The following is a 16,916-nucleotide window of genomic DNA, read 5'->3' as shown; positions in this document are numbered from 1 at the left end:
GGTGAAGTCATCATCTGTTGCCAACCACCCCTTTACTGTAGCTTTCAGGGCAGGCCCTCAAGGTCTGTCTGATAAGCCTGTACCAGGCCGTCAGCAGTGAGAACACCAGACGACACACTTGTTGTCTTAGCCCAGAAAAACACATAAGTATGGCAGCCAGATGCAGTCACAGGCACTTGGTGGCTGACCACAGCGTCTGAAGCACCAAGCTCACTGCTTACTTTTAGCAGGACGAGACTCTTCAGCAAAGACCTGTGAAAAACCCAGCTCACTTGTCAAACCAGCACTGGTGGACACGTGGTTGTTCACGTCTGACAGGAGCGATCGCGGGAGACTGCACACAAAGCTTTCGTTCTCATGCCAGACGCTGCTTACAGGGCAGCCTAGCGCCCCAGACCTGGGGGCTCCCATGCAGTCTGTGCTGCCTGCCACTGTGCATCATCAGTACAGGGAAAACTCGGGTACCAGGTAGAAGCTGTGGCCAGACATCAGTGCCCGTCCTTGTCAGCCCCTGAGACAAATGCCTGTCAGCAGCACATAGACCTGCTCCTGGCCAGGTACAAACACAAGTGATCCACAGCCATGTCTGAAGTACTTAGGATGACAACATGCCTAGAAGGGGGGGCCTTTCCCACACAACTCAGTTGTCAGGAGCAGCCTAGTTGTTGGAAGCATTGGGAACAGGTCCATAGACAACGCACAAAGCAAATTGGAACCACCCAACTATGGCTGGCCCAGAGACAGTGCAGAGAACCACCTTAAGGTGTTGGAACCCAAGGCTGAACTGAGACATCAGGGAGGCTTTTCTCTCCTGTGACTTGTGTCCCACAAGCTCCCCAGCCCCTTGTCACTCACTCAGGCTGATGGGAGCTGGAGAGGGTGGGTGGGCAGTAACACCCACTGTAAAAGGCCCCAAGGGAAGGAGAGAATAGCCTAGAAATCTAAATGGCAAATTTGGTATCTGACGGCATGAACCAGATTAGAACTAGGTGACGTGTAAATGTCAGAAGAATCTCTGTGGGCTGAGGATACCAGAATAACCCTGTTGACAGAGATGTCACTGAGAGGTGTGACTTCTCATCACTATGGAGATGTCCATCCACCTGTGGAGTGGAGGGTAGAAACAAAATGACCTGCGTTTGAACTCAATTAACCACTGAACATAGAAGTTGCTCATTGGCTCAGGGCTCTATCTTTGATCTAACTTGTTTAAACACTGTCTTCAGTAATGATTCAAATGAAGTTTGGAGGTTTGCTAAGCATACTGGGGAGATACAAGTTTGAGAAGGATGATTGACAACAGCCTTAGAATGAAAAGTAACTCCTTTGGGTTGGCTGGAAAGCAGCCAGACATGCACAGTCGTCTTACCTAGACGGTCACTGTAGGGTTTGAGAAACCCAGCCTGAGTGTGTCAGGTGAAAATAGTCAAGTTTTAGCAGGCTTCTGCCAAGCTGGCAGTTTACATGCTGTAAACTCTTTACAGAAGTATGTGTATGTATGTGTGCACACACGAATGCACGTGCACACAGACACACACCATGGAGTTGCATGCTACTCTGGGTACCACGTTTTCAGATGTTACCAATGAGAAAATGAGGACTGGGGTACAAAGCACTGGAACCTGAGACACTGTCACAGTTTAATATGAATTTTAGTGTAAGCTCAAGTATTAAAGCTTCAGCACCTAGTTGGTAGCACTGTTTCCCTAGGTTCTAGAAATTTTAGGGAGTGAGATCTAACTGGATGGAGCAGGACACTGGGAGAGCTGGGCCTTGGCTGTTTCGTCCCTGCAGGGGAGCAGATCCTTGGCTGTTCCATTCCTGTGAGGGAACGGGTTCTTGGGTATTTTGTCCCTGACTCCTTCTGGTTTCATCCTCTGCCTCCTGGTTGCCACATACACGACCATAATGTTCTGTCTAGGCACAGGGGGGGCAAAGTGACCCGTGGCCTAGACCGTTAGACCTCTGAGTCACAGTAGCCCTGTCCTTCTACCAGGTGATCTGGTTACAGGTACAAAGACCAGCCAGTTTAGTACTGAAAATAGTGTCATTGCTGTGACTAAATCCTAAGCGTGTGGAGCTGGGTTATGGGAAGAATTAGAAAGTTTGGGGAAGTGGGCTGGAGGAAGCCTGAAGGATGAGAATACCAGTAAGGACACAGTCAAGGCTAGCCGTGCGGTACTGGGAATCGGGATAGGGGGGATTTATGTAACCATTGGACAAATAACTTGTCTGAATTCCTTTTCCAAGTCCTAAGACTTTGAAGCTAAGTTTTAAAGTAATTAATTTAGTGAAGGAAATTTCAAAATAGCATGGTACTCTGGCTGAAGCCTGGCCTTTTCTGCCCACTTTTAACCAGATTTGCAGTGAGAATTGCAAGCAAAAAAACTGAGCAGAAGGACTTGAAAACTGTGCAGTCTGGCCTAAAAAGTAGTGTAGAAAGTTGTAGACAAAAAGGATGTGTTTGTTAAATCAATGGCATTTTCAAAGACGCCAGGCACTTTTTACCAGGATATAGGAAGCATGCCTTAAGAGCATGTGTGTTGCTAGGCGGTAGTGGCACACACCTTTAATCCCAACACTCGGGAGGCAGAGGCAGGCGGATCTCTGTGATTCAAAGACAGCCAGGGCTACACAGAGGAATCCTCTCTCAAAAAATCAAGAGAGAGGGGCTGGAGAGATGGCTCAGTGGTTAAGAGCATTGCCTGTTCTTCCAAAGGTCCTGAGTTCAATTCCCAGCAACCACATGGTGGCTCACAACCATCTGTAAAGAGGTCTGGCACCCTCTTCTGGCCTTCAGGCATACAGACAGAATATTGTATACTAAATAAATAAATAAATAAATTTTAAAAAAAAAATCAAGAGAGAGGGGGTTGGGAGGAAAAAGAAAGAAAGAAAAAAGAAAAAAAATCCTTCATAGGGTTTTAGTTAATTCCAGGTGTAGTCAAGTTGACAACCAAGAATAGCCATCGCAGTGTGGTAGGAACTGACCAGACCCAACCCCCAGCTGTCCAGGATGTAAAATTGTAGACTCATCTGAAAGACTTGGTGGTGGTCTGAATGGAAAGGGCACTGTTGAGAGGTGTGGCCTTGGAGGAGGTGTGTGTCACTGGGGGTGGACTTGGAGGTTTCAGATGCTCAAGCCAGGCCCAGTGTCTCTTTCTTCCCGTGGCCTGCAGAATCCTGACGTCGCTCTCCAGAGCCATGTCTGCCTGTGTGACACTATTCTTCCTGCTCTCCCAGTAGTAGACTGAACTCTGGCCTGTAATCCAGCCCCAGTGAAGCGTTTCCCTTTGTAGGCATTGCCTTGGCCATGGTGTCTCTTCACAGCACTGAAACCCTAGCTAAGACAGAGTCTCCAGGCTCCCTGCTTACACAGGGATGCCTAGGGAGCTACTTCCCCAGGTCCATGGAGGGCCATCTACTGCTCCATTTGGCAGCAGAGCTTGGCACAATCGCTGTGGTGTAGGCAGGCAGAATCCAGGCGTTTCAGACTCATGGAAGTTTCTACTCATTTCAGAGGGAAGTCTGGGAGGCCAGGCAGCGTGGCAAGGCTGAGTCATAGACAGCAGTCCCTGAGCAGGTGGTGGTGTTGGCAGTGACAGGAACGGGGAACTCAACAGTGGATGGAGCCAGGGCTGCCCAGTAGACCTCAAGTCAGTGTGAGACCATGTGTGTCCTGAACACCAGGCATGGGGAGCGGGTGTAGTGCTTGTTCTGCTGAGTGGCCTCTGGTCTATTCTTTTTTGGCCTCGCTCCTCCTGTTCTTGCCTTTGGAAGGGAACTGTTTTCATATGCTGTGCTGTGTTGGTGTAGGTGATCCTTTCCTGTTTAGCATGGCTGAAAGCCAGCTAAGAGTTTGCATTAAGTCTCACAGAGACTTTTAGACATTGACGAAATTATTAAGACCAAGAGCCTGAGAGATGGACTAAATGTATTCTGTTGTATGAGATGGCAATGATCTTTGTGCTTTAAATGTTTCCTTTTACAGGAGTTGCTGTGGCCATGGTCTCTTCACAGCAATAGAACACTGACTAAGATGGGTGAATTTTTTTTTAATAGAGTCTCATGTATCCCAGGCTGCTCTCAAATTCATTTTGTATCACAGGTGGTTTGAGTTCCTGACGCTCCTGCCTGTTTCCCAAGTACTAAGATTACAGGCATGTACCGTCCTGTCCAGTCTGTGCAGTGCTGGGGACTGAAGCCCAGGACTCTGTGTGCGCTGGGCAAACTCGGTACTGCCTGAGCCACATCCCTGGCCCCGGGGATGTTCTAACGTGACTACAAATGTCCATCACAGGTTCCTGGGTTGAGGCCCAGCTAGTGACATTGGGGTTGCTCTGTAAACCTTAGAAAGGAGACCTAGCTGAAGTAGGTCCTTGGGATGCCCTGTCCCTGGTGCTTAACTGTCCCTTTCTCTGTTTCTTTTCTGCCATGATGTTAGCTGCTCCATAGTGCTGTCTCTGCCATGAAGGGAGAAAGTGATCCTTTTAAAGTTGTTCTCAGAACACGAATCTGTGGACCCCAGGGTCTTCTAGTCTAGAATCCTTCTAGCCAGAGAGACACAGAAAGAGCAGGCGCCTAAAAGTCACATGGGTGAGAAAGAGTTCTCAGGTCAGCAGCAGAGGGAAGAGCCCCTGGAAGGGGTGACAGAGCCAGCTGAGCTGGGTGAGCCCAGAGCTGGGTGCCAGCGGAGAGAAGGAAAGGAAGTGAGGGAGCAAGGACAGCGGCCATCACAGATGACCGCTTCTGTCCACAGGAGCAAGAATGCCCCGTCTGGACCATAGAGCAGGCCCCTGATGTGCTGCTCACACGAGTAAGGAGCCTGCAAGGGAAAGAAAACTCAAAAGATGGCCTTGTTCTCCCCGTAGCAGGGGAGGTTGAGCTGTATCCACCCTGCTTTCACATCCTTCAGTGCATGTGGACCAGCCCACCACAGCACATGCTACAGCCGCAGTGAGAAATGCAGGGACCAGGGAGTGGAACCTGCAGGACAAACCTCCTGCTGCGATCTAAAATTCCACTCAACCCCACTACGTGCTCATGACCATAATCGAGATGAATGGTGCCTTCTGTTTGAACAACACAAGTTAAAACTCCAGCTTCAGACCAGTGTGTGTGGGTTCCCTTAGCTCCTGGATCATGTAAGGTACCCTGTCCTGCACCCACTTCTTAGTAGAGATCTTCCTAGCAGAGCCACTGCCCACATCAGCCTCCCCTGTGGCTTCCCATGTATCCTGCCCGGCACTTGCCCTGCAACAAGAAAGAAAATTTAAACCAGTGACCAAGACTCAGATCTTTCCCCTTGTAGCAGCAAAAAGTTGGCATTCCTAAGTCTCATTATTTGCTGTTTGTTATTGCAGGTGCCATATGTTTTATCCTGTAGGTAGTCCAGGCTAGAAAGGAGCCATATGTTTTCTCCTGTAGGTAGCCCAGGCTATAAATATTTTTGTGACTTTGTTGTTGTAGTTGAGTTTTTCTGATAGTTTTTGAGACAGGGATGGACTCCTATGTAGCCTGGGCAAGCACTGTATTCACTGTGATGGGGGCTGGACTTGAATTCCTGCCTCTGGCTCACAAGTGCTGTGATTACAGGCAGCCTAGATTCTTTGCTTACTTGGTAAAAGTGATGGCGAAGTTTGGGTACCACCTGTCTACACTGGAGACTGCCTGTGAACCAAGTACAGGAAGTCTCCGTACTCAGCCAAGATTTGTGGTTTGTACAAGCCTGGTGCTTCCTGCCCCCAGTGGCTTTAGGTTGCTGCCATTTCTCGGTTACTGTCCCTGCCTCAGCTCTCCTTGCATAGGGACATTACTTCCTGCAGAAGCCCAGGTCTCAGGCAGGACTCAGCACATGATGTGCCCTGCAGGCAAGAAACTGGCATGCCAGCAGCCAAGCACATGGTGACCATCAGAGTGTGACATCAAAAGTGAGGCTCCACACCTGATTTTCGATAAAGGAGCTAAAAGTATACAATGGAAAAAAGAGAGCATCTTCAACAAATTGTGCTGGCCAAACTGGATGTCAATCTGTAGAAGAATGAAAACAGATCCATATCTATCACCATGCACAAAACTCAAGTCCAAGTGGATTAAAGACCTCAATATCAGTCTGAACACACTGAACCTGATAGAAGAGAAAGTGGGAAGTTCTCTTCAACACTTGGGCACAGGAGACTACTTCCTATGTATAACCCCAGCAGCACAGACAGTAAGGGCCTCATTGAATAAATGGGACCTCCTGAGACTGAGAAGCTTCTGTAAAGCAAAGGACACCCACTGACTGGGAGAAAATCTTCACCAACCCCACAACTGACAAAGGTCTGATCTCCAAAATATATAAAGAACTCAAGAAACTAGACCGTAAAAGGCTAATCAACCCAATTATAAAATGGGGCACTGAGCTGAACAGAGATCTCTCAACAGAAGAAGTTCAAATGGCCAAAAGACACCTAAGGTCATGCTCAACTTCCTTAGCCATCAGGGAAATGCAAATCAAGACAACTTTAAGATACCATCTTACACCTGTCAGAATGGCTAAAATCAAAAACACCAATGATAGCCTTTGCTGGAGAGGTTGTGGAGAAAGCGGTACACTCATCCATTGCTGGTGGGAATGCAAACTTGTGCAACCACTCTGGAAAGCAGTGTGGAGGTTTCTCAGGAAATTCGGGATCAACCTACCCATGGACCCAGCAATACCACTCTTGGGAATATACCCAAGAGAGGCCTTATCATACAACAAAAGTATATGCTCTACTATGTTCATAGCAGCATTGTTTGTAATAGCCAGAACCTGGAAACAACCTAGATGCCCTTCAATTGAAGAATGGATGAAGAAAGTATGGAATATATACATATTAGAGTAGTACTCAGCAGTAAAAAACAAGGACTTCTTGAAGTTTGCAGGCAAAAGGATGGAAATAGAAAACACTATCCTGAGTGAGGTAAGCCAGACCCAAAAAGAGGAACATGGAATGTACTCACTCATATTTGGTTTCTAGCCATAAATAAAGGACATTGAGCCTATAATTCGGGTTCTTAGAGAAGCTAAATAAGAAGGAGAACCCAAAGAAAAACATATAGGCATCCTCCTGAATATTAACCTTCATCAGGCGATGAAAGGAGACAGAGACAAAGACAGAGACCCACATTGGAGCACCGGACTGAAATCTCAAGGTCCAAATCAGGAACAGAAGGAGAGAGAGCACGAGCAAGGAACTCAGGACCGCGAGGGGTGCACCCACACACTGAGACAATGGGGATGTTCTATCGGGAACTCACCAAGGCCAGCTGGCCTGGATCTGAAAAAGCCTGGGTTAAAACCGGTCTCGCTGAACATAGCGGACAATGAGGACTACTGAGACCTCAAGAACAATGGCAATGGGTTTTTGATCCTACTGCACGTATTGGCTTTGTGGGAGCCTAGGCAGTTTGGATGCTCACCTTACTAGACCTGGATGGAGGTGGGTGTCCTTGGACTTCCCACAGGGCAGGGAACCCTGATTGCTCTTTGGGCTGACGAGGGAGGGGGACTTGATTGGGGGAGGGGGAGGGAAAGGGGAGGCGGCGGTGGGGAAGAGACAGAAATCTTTAATAAATAAAAATAAATAAATAAATAATGCAAGAAGAGGTCATCAATAGAGGTGGATTCCGGGGGCGTGGAGGATGGATAAAAGTTGGAGTTGAATAGTTTTAACTATTTGATAAAAGTTGGAGTCGAATAAACCATTCCCAGAGGGGGGGAAGTGAGGCTCCATTGACACACCTGTAGCCCTACCTCTAGGATCACACTTGACACAGCGTGTGCCCAGTGAGCTCAGGCTGTCCACACTGGCCGTCCCACAGCCTGGCCCAGTGGGCCACATCGGGGCCTCAGAAGTCCTGATTCCTCACTGTTTTGATTAGTGGCATGACTGGATTAGGGAGACACTTAGGGCCAGTCTTCAGGCATGTTTCCAGAGACTTAACTGAGGGAAGTGCGCCTGACGTGGGCAGCACCCTCCTGTGGCTGTGTTCCCAGTCTAAACAAAGCTAGAAACAGGAAGAGGCCCCGAGCTCCTGCATTCCTTTCTCTGGCTCCTGGTCCATTGAGACCGTGCCATGCCTTCCTCACCAGGATGGACTGTCCCCTCTTCCCACAATCACTTTCCGTCAGGTGTGCAAAATCACACAGTTCCGTGACCACGCCATGCCTCCCTCTCCAGGGTGGACTGTCCCCTCTCCCCACAAGTCACTTTCCGTCAGGTGCCAAGAAAAGTCATGAGCACAGTAAGGATCACGAGGGATTTTCCTGTGATATAGTAAGCACCGAAAAGGTTTACTTTAGTCATTTTTTTGGAGAGAGAGAGAGGGAGGGAGGGAGGGAGGGAGAGGGAGAGGGAGAGAGAGAGAGAGAGAGAGAGAGAGAGAGAGAGAGAGAGAGAGAGAGAGCGCGAGCGCACTAGAGGGCAGCCTTAGGCAGCCTTAGGTACGTATCATCCTCGGGATACAGCCCACTACTTGGCACTCTCCATGGGTGCTGGGGGATCCTTGTGCTCTCAGCAAATGATTTATCAGCCGAGCCCTCCTCGCAGCCTCTTTGTTTTGTTTTTTGAGACAGGGGCTCATGTAGCCTAGGCTAGACTCAAACCTGCTCAGTAGCCCAGGATAACCTTGAACTCCTGGTGTTCTTGCCTCCACCTTCCAACTACTGAGATTATAGTCTTGTTCTACCAGATCTAGACTTAATAATCTTTTATTATCAGATTTGACCTGGGTTCTGGTTATTTTAGAAGCTTTGAGCTTCCCCACAAAGTCACGTGAAAAACACGTGGGCTGAGGATGAACTTAGTGGTGTTGGCCCTCAGTTTCTCCTCTCTTTGCAGGTTGCCCGGCTCATGGAGATGGGATTTTCCAGAGGGGATGCCTTGGAGGCCCTGAGGGCCTCAAACAATGACCTCAATGTGGCCACCAACTTCCTGCTGCAGCACTGACCTTCAGCCCAGCTGTTGAATGACGGGAGTGTGTCCCTGCCAGCACAGCAGACTCGGCACAGAGTTCTCAAGAGGAGAGGGTGGTCCCTACCTACACTGTCCTTAACTCCAAGATGGTTACCATTGTAGTATCAGATAAGTTTGCCATTAAATTAGCATGTATTTTCTATCTTTATTTTTTTACTGGGCCTTTCTCAGTTTGGAGAATCGTCTTTCTCGACATGTTCAGATGCATGACAGTTGCAGGCTTCTGTGGCAGTTTTATAGCACGCAGACGGGAGCAACTGTCAAGATGCTCACATGGAGCAGTCTGCTTGTCCTCAGTAGAGGGACCGCTCGTGTGACCTCCGGTCGTGTGACCTCAGGAAGGCTGTGTCACGCTGCTCTTTATGGACTATTTTTTCCTTAAATACATGTTCACATCCCAGTGGCTGTTCTACCCACACTGCCCAGATGTTCCTCCATGAGGGAGGAAGCAGGAGATAAGCCCTCTCTACCCTCGGGAATCTGGCCCAACTCCTCCCTGCTCTCAGTAAAAGTAACGATCCGGTGCCAACTTGAGGCTCTGGAGTGCCCCATCATACTGAGCTGGGGGTTATTTTGCTTAGAATGCCCTGCTGTGGCCACTCAGGCTAAAGGGTGAAGCAGAGTAAGGGGCGAAGTGAGCAAGGAGAAAAGTTGCTTCCTGTGGAGCCTGCGCAGAGAGCACAGAGCTTGCTGGCCTGGCTCAGCTCAGGAGAGGTGAGCTCGCTGTCCCAGCCTACCCCACTTGGGTTAACCTGCTGGCCCTCTGCACACACTACAGCCCTGCTGGGAACAGATTCCCGTGGGTGAGGAATACCCCCTGTGGGACAGTCATGGAGGTAAAGGCAGGAGGGGCCCCCTCTGAGTACGAACAGCTCTAGGAGTTGATGGCTGTCCCGTACGAAAACTGCACTGGGTGTGTTCTGCAAATGAACAGCAGTGTGTCAAATTGATGCGAATTTAAGTGTGTGATACTTACAATAAAGTTTTTATGTGTTTTACTTTCCCCGTCATTTTTATTAGACTTCTCTAAGTAAAACGTCATTCTAAGTAATTCCACCAAAAATAAAAATGGACCTAGACTACTTGGGCTTCTTGAGAAGGCTGAGGGCCCGTGCCCGAGCGTCCCCTCTGTCCCTGCACAGTCCCCGCAGGCAGCGCTGAAGCCGAGCACTCTGGGCCGGGGACCCTGCTGCTGCCACCACCCACTCAGCACGTGAGGACAGAAGCCACCTTCCTTTGCTGACCAGGGCCATGTGACACTGTCCTGAAGACAGGAGTGTGAAGTGGGACTCTCGGAGACCCGCCCTCTGCCAAGCCAAGGGAAAGCAAGCCTTGTCCACAGCCGCAGCCTCGCTGCATGGGACCCAGTGAGAGCCTGGATTCCCGAGGGCAAGGGATCCCTGCTGAGGGTCAACAGTCAAGTGACACCTGCCCCCCCCCCACTTGTTGTGGGAACTTCCTCCACCAGTGTGGCTGCCAGGCACTTACCTCCTGCACAGAGCAGCACAAAGTTTACCTGGCAAGACTGAATACCCGAGAACATCCCCACCTTGTAGAATACGTGGAGATCTTTCGGGTCCATGGCACCCACCAAGGAAGACTTGAGTTGATGCCCACCAGAGAGAAGGATCAGCAAGCTGTCCGATTGGGCCTAGAAAAGCATTAAGGCCGTTGGCTCTGTGCGGATGGTAACAGATTGGCCGTTTTCAGGCAAGCAAATTCCAGACTGAAACAGGAATTCATCCATAGTGAATAAATACGTCCTGTGGCTGTATCCGTTCCCCGGTGCTGTTGACCACGTACCGTCACAAGCACCTTCAGAGCTTGAGGAGGCGAGGGCACAGCTGCAGGAGCACCGGCCGCCACGCTGGTGCTTAGCTGTCTCTCTGCCTTATCCAGTCGCTGGGATGGTGCAGCCTACATTTAGGGTCCATCTTCCCTCACCAGCTGGAATACCTGGGGCGTTTCCATGGTGATTCCAAATCCACACAAGTCAACAAGGAAGATTAACTATTGTAATAGCTAAGGAAACCCTGACTCTGAGGTCCCAGTTTAACCAGATCGCATAGGATTAGAAAACAGCAACTTCAGGCAAACCAAACACAAAACTATCATCCCAGTGGCATTGGGAATGCTTTCTAGGTCCCTGGGTCTGTGTTCCTAGAGTTGTTCTTAAATTGAATGGCAGTATCTAAAACCACAAACCCCAGCATCTCACATGGCTAGCAAATGTGAAATACGTTTCATTTGTGAAATATGTTCATTCAGGTCCCCTAACAGATGTAGTGTTTTATGAGGGGACAGACCCAGAACGTTGGCTAAGATTGAGCCCAAAGCAAAATTTTAGTCCTGACTTCTTAGATGAGGGGAGCCAAAAGCACATGAATTTGTGGCTATGTCTAGCAGAGAGACAGTCCCAGTGGCTAGATTTTGACGTTGCCCTCACTCTATAGCAATGAGGACCAAGGCAGAGGATGGAGGCTGGATACCTAGGGGAAATCGTCAGTCTGGGAAGACGTGAGGCTGCAGAGCTGGGCTGGAGAAGAAGGTGCTTCTTAGGGGCAGAGGATAGAGAGAGAGAGAAAAGGGCGGATGGACGCCCGGCACTGCAGGAGGCTGCAGGGTCAGCAGAGGGCAGCCCTGTCGGGGAGGGACACAGGCAAGGTAGGGCAGCATGGTGGCAGCAGGTCCTGCGTGGGGGCCACAGCTGGAATGGGAGGGAGAGTAAGCAGAGAAAGCAGCAAGCAAACCAAGCCTCTAGCAGAGGGGGAGGCCAAGTCTAGGCCTCCTCCTATCCCACAGGAGATGGGAGATCCATCTTAGAGGGCAGGAGCTGACTGAGCCATGGTTTGATTATCTTAAAAGTTGTTAAAAGGGGGAGAAAGGAGGTGGGGGAGGAAACAGGAGAGGGGATGGAGGGGAAACTGTGGTTGGTATGTAAAATAAATATAAAAATTTAATTTAAAAAAAAGTTGTTAAGAGAAAGAATGGTGAAATGGCTCAGCGGGTAAGAACACCTGCTGCGGAGCCTGTGCCCTAAGTTTAATCCCCAGGACCCATGGTGTAAGGAGAGAACCAACTCCCAAAAGCTGTCCTGTGACCTCCACATGTGTGCTGTGATGCACATGCATACACAGACACACACACACACACACAGACACACAGGCACAGGCACACACACAGAGACACACACAGACACATGCACAGACACGCACACACACAGACACACACACACTGTGTCAAGGGTTAAAATAGTGTTAAAAGAATAAAGCCAGGTGCCTGCTCCCAGTTTATCTTATTTCTGATTGTTTGTGTGAATGACTTTCAAAGTATAACAAGTGTCAGATTATAAAATTTTCTAAATTTACAGTTCAGAACCATTCCAATGTGTGAAAAACTAACTTGAGGATCTGGCTGCTTCTAGTCTAGCGGGAGGGAGTCAAGGTCTGCCCAGGGTCAAGGGCCACCCCAAATATGGCATAGTCTGCTGGCTCCAGCCTCAAAGTGAGGCCTCATCATGGGACCTTAGGTCAGGGGTCTGAGTTGGGCCATTTTGGGGAATTCTAGAACCTCAGTGAAGCATGGGACCATGAGGTGAGACAGGTAGCCCAGCAATTGCCCTGCTGAAACTCCTGTGGCCTAGTGCTACTCTCCTTTAGTCCCACCCCACACTTTTGCTCCTATCTGGGGCCCTCGGTGCATAAGTGTTCAGTGAGTGAACAGCTGAGGTACCGTCCCTGCCCTCCAGGCCATCGCTACCACTCTGACGCCAGGGGAACCGACTAGAAGCTCTCCCACCCCGGGATGTGCACTGGTATAGCAAACGGGTATATAATTCATATATTGCTGGGTAGTGTGGCACACCTTTAATCCCAGCACTTGGGAGGCAGAGGCAGGGGGATCTCTGTGAGTTCAAGGCCAACATCATCTACAGAGAGAGTTCCAGAATAGCCTGGGCTAAACACAGAGAGACCCTGTCTCTAAAAGCAACAAACAAACAAACAAATCTTATTTTTTTAGTTAGTTATGAGTATGGGTTTGAATGTGGTGTTTATTTTGTCTTATTTGGTAGGGTCTCAAGAAGCCCAGGCTGGCCTCAAATTCTCTATGTAGCCAAGGATGACCTTGAACTTCTGATCCTTCTGCCTCCACCTTCTTAGTGCTTGGATTACAGCTGTGCATCACCACGTCCTGTTCATTCTGTTCTGGGGCTCCAACCCAGGGCTCGTCTCCACTAGGCAAGCTCTGCACCTGCCGTCTTCCGCAGGCACCAAGGTGTTGTGCTTTTTTTTTTCTTTTAAGACAGGGCCTTACTACTTAACCCAAGCTGGCCGCAGAATCCCAGCAACTCTTGTGCTCAGCCTCTTGAGTGATGTGGCAACAGGGGACATTCACGGTCCACACCGCAGCACATCACTGAGATCCAGTCAGGGTTTCATTATCAAACTGAGGGCCGAGTGGACCATCGGGGTTATTTCTTCCAGTTCCCCACACCATCCCTAACCCCTTTGAGTTGTCACACTCCTGTTTTCACAGCCATTTGCCGGCACATTCGGCTCAGCTCTTAGGGAAAGCACCCTCCTTTTCCCTGTTCTTTGGTGCTCAGAACCGAACCCACGGTGTCACACGTGCTGAGCTGTGGTTCCCACCCTCTTCGTTTGCTATTCATCCGTTTTCACAACGTCAGAGCGGCTTCAGCACAGGCACAGCCATCTCTGGTGAGATCTGACATGTAGAGAACCAGCTGCCTGAGTCAGCTCAGCAGTCACAGGCCACTATCAGGCATTATCGACCGGCTCCCCATACTGGCGAGTGAGGGTAGCTCAGAGAATTCCTGTGGGAGGCACAATGGCCGGGAGAATGGAAAAGGTTGCTCAGGCTGGGGCAGTCACATCTCCAGTGAGATTTGAGGCCAAGCAGCAGCGCCTCTTCATTAGCTGAGGGTCACAGCCACTCCCAGTTCCTGCCATTGAGCGTGCTAAGCGCCCAGGAGTCCCCACCCAGAGAGGACAAGATGTTTGATCGTCATGACTGCACAGGACAGTGTTCCAGAACCATATGCCCCACTCTTCTCTTCCGCTCTTCTCTGGGTTTAGCGGTTAACACTGTGTGGCCCCCAGTCCCACTGCCTGCCCCTGTGTAGATGAGAGTTTCCCTACAGGTATCCCAGAGGCAGCACACAGGTGACTGGAAACAGGCCACCCATACACCATCAAAAGAAAGACATCAAAGCCAGACAAATGGCAAAACCTGTGGATTCATGGGAAACAGGTCTCTGACACACTTACGGCTCCTGCATGGACTGTTCGCCTGGTTCCCGGAATGGAGGTCTTGCTAACGTCTTCGTCGCACAGATGAAGGCAACATCCAAAACCGCCAGTGACCTGCTGGGGATACCCTGACTCCATCTGTCGGTACTCCATCCAGAGAGGTCCCTTCAGTCCACCTGCCTGGCAGGAGAGCAGAACCTCTTCACAGTTTGCAAGAACTTGACCGTTCCAGATTGCCTGGTCTGCAGCCTCTGCCAGAGCAGGTGTGCACCTGAGTCTGTGCAAAGGACTGTGGTTACCGCTGGTCTTGTCAACATACCCCACACCCGTGTCTGAGTGAGTGAATGCCAGCAATGAGAAAAAGGATACAACGAAAGATAAGATTAACAGACTTCTGCAGAAGTGTTCACCAGAACAGCACTGATGAACAAGCAAGAAAAGTCAACTCAAGGCTGGAAGAAACTCAGTCTGGAAATGGAGGGCACAAACATGGCCTGGAGAGAACAGAGCTGAGCCCTACAGCACTGTAGGACGGTCCCTGAAGCCGGCTAGCCTTTCATTCGGGGTATCTAGAGGACACCAAAAGGTCAGGCTCCAGTATGTATCAGCCTACTCTAAATGTCACACATCTGCACACGTGTGCCCCCCACAGATCCGCAGCCACATATGCGTCTCTCACACACACACGCATGCACACACACGCACACACACACACACACACACACGGGGTGAGGGTGGAAGGAGGTCAGTAGTGGAGCACTGGCCTAGCATGTACAAGTCCTGCGTTTAATCCCAACCACATTGAGTCCTCACTTAAGAAGAAAAGTCAAAGCATTTTCCAAGGCCCTGTCAGTCAGCTCAGACTGTCGTATCCGAGCATGGAGCGGCTTCCAGCAAGGGGGGTGTCCTTGCAGTGCTAGAGGCTGTGCAGCCCAGACAAAGGGGCTCACAGGGCTGGTGTCAGGAGCAGAGTGGGAGGTGGGACTGACTTGCTGTATCGATATAAATGGCCACGATGGCCAGGGAGCCACGGGCAGCTAGGGCACAGTCCACATCTTGGTTTCAGGTTTCCAGCCCCAGAAACTTGGGAGAGTAAGTGCCTGAGGTCTTAGGTCACCCAGTTCATGGCACTTCATGTTGCAGCTGCAGGAGACCAGCACTGTGGGAGCCATGGTCAGAGGCCACAGGGGTCTGGCAGGGACCCTGGGCCTGCTACACCGTCTCCTGGCAACCACTTCAAGAGGATGGGTACGGATGTGATGGAACCAGTCTTTAAAAGAAAATCTTGGCTCTGACAGGCCATGTGTCCCAATTCACCACTTAAAGAGAAAGCTAGGTGATTTATTCAATGAGACCACGTTGGTGAAGAGGACAGAAAAAGGAGAGGGGTCCTAGTGACCTTGAAACAGGTTCTAGGAATCTGTTTGAGTTTTTTTTTTTTTTTTAAGACAGGGTTTCTCTGTGTAGTTCTGGTTGTCCTGGAACTCATTCTGTAGACCATGCTGGCCTTGAACTCAGATCTGCTTGCTCCCGAGTGCTAGGATTAAAGGCAACTATTGCCTGGCAGAAGCTGCTTTAAAAAAAAAAAAAAGAGCATTGAGTCCTCACTTAAGTTTCGGATGCAGTATGGAGCCTGGCCTCTCTGCCTTTGTCTGTGTGTCCGTCTCTTTATTTGGGTCACTTGATCCACCTCTGCAGGATGGCATGTTATCCACCAAGGGAGGGCCTATCTGACCTATCTCGTCTACCTTCAAAGCTGGAGGCCCAGGGCTAAGTCATCCTGTGGTGAGGGGACTGTCAGAAGCATAGTTGGGCACACTTGTCATTCTATAACGTCAGGACTCGTTGACTAATAATACATTCTCAATGTCTGTCAGTCGCCTTGGTGTCTATGGAGGACGAGACTGCAGGATTGATGCCCCATCCCCACCCCAGATGAAGGCAGTTACCTGCAATAGCAAGCACCCTGGAGCAGAGGTGAGCATCCACAGGAGATAGGCTGATGGCCTCAGGCCACCTTGTCGGACTAGAGTTGAGACACTTGGGCAGGTCACACTTTCACCAGGACTGCTTAATGCATTGTTCTTTCCATACCTGCCCAAATTTGCTTTCTACTTGAGGCTAAATCTCATGTCAGTACCCCAAAGACAGATCCACTAAGCCCATTTAGAGAGACCCCTCCACTCATGATGTCCGATTACCCTCAATATGTGATCCAATTTCTCACCTCTATCTCCATGTCTGAACACCTCTGTCCACTTCAGCAGGAATCCTATCAGAGCGAAGAATTAAGAACTCCTGGTTGTAAATGCTCAGACTCTGGTAAATTACTTCTACATTCCTGCCCTTTGTCAAGAGGCTGCCACTTGTCTGTGGAGTATTAACACAGCCTAGCCCTACCGACAGCAAGGACTGTGGGTACAGCCTAGCGGTACAGCACTTGCCTAGTGTGCAAAACTGTAACCTTGACACCGGAAAGAAACCTATGGCAAAGCCCCATTTCTCCTATTAGAACAGCTCCTGCCTCGACCCTGCCTTTATCGCTCTACTCTTGGCTCTGGCTCTAAGGATCTTGCACACACACTACGTACCCATAAACACACATGCATTTGCTCCCTCTCCCACGACCCACCTGGCCCCCATC

General features: G+C 49.8%; 1 protein-coding gene across 1 annotated transcript in view; it reads left to right on the top strand.

The window, feature by feature from the left end:
• Positions 1-10,000, top strand: part of Ubac2 (UBA domain containing 2) — a 168,831-nt gene extending 158,831 nt beyond the window's left edge. The window contains exon 9 of the mRNA XM_050150387.1: positions 8,868-10,000. Coding sequence (XP_050006344.1) covers positions 8,868-8,975 — 108 coding nt within the window. The 3' untranslated portion in view covers positions 8,976-10,000. The remainder of the gene's footprint in view (positions 1-8,867) is intronic.
• The last annotated feature ends 6,916 nt before the right edge of the window (positions 10,001-16,916 follow it).

This window comes from Alexandromys fortis, unplaced genomic scaffold, assembly GCF_014885135.2.
Source record: "Alexandromys fortis isolate MF-2015 unplaced genomic scaffold, M_Fortis_MF-2015_v1.1 scaffold_66, whole genome shotgun sequence".
Classification (NCBI taxonomy): Eukaryota; Metazoa; Chordata; class Mammalia; order Rodentia; family Cricetidae; genus Alexandromys; species Alexandromys fortis.
This window is presented reverse-complemented; position numbering and strand designations above follow the sequence as displayed.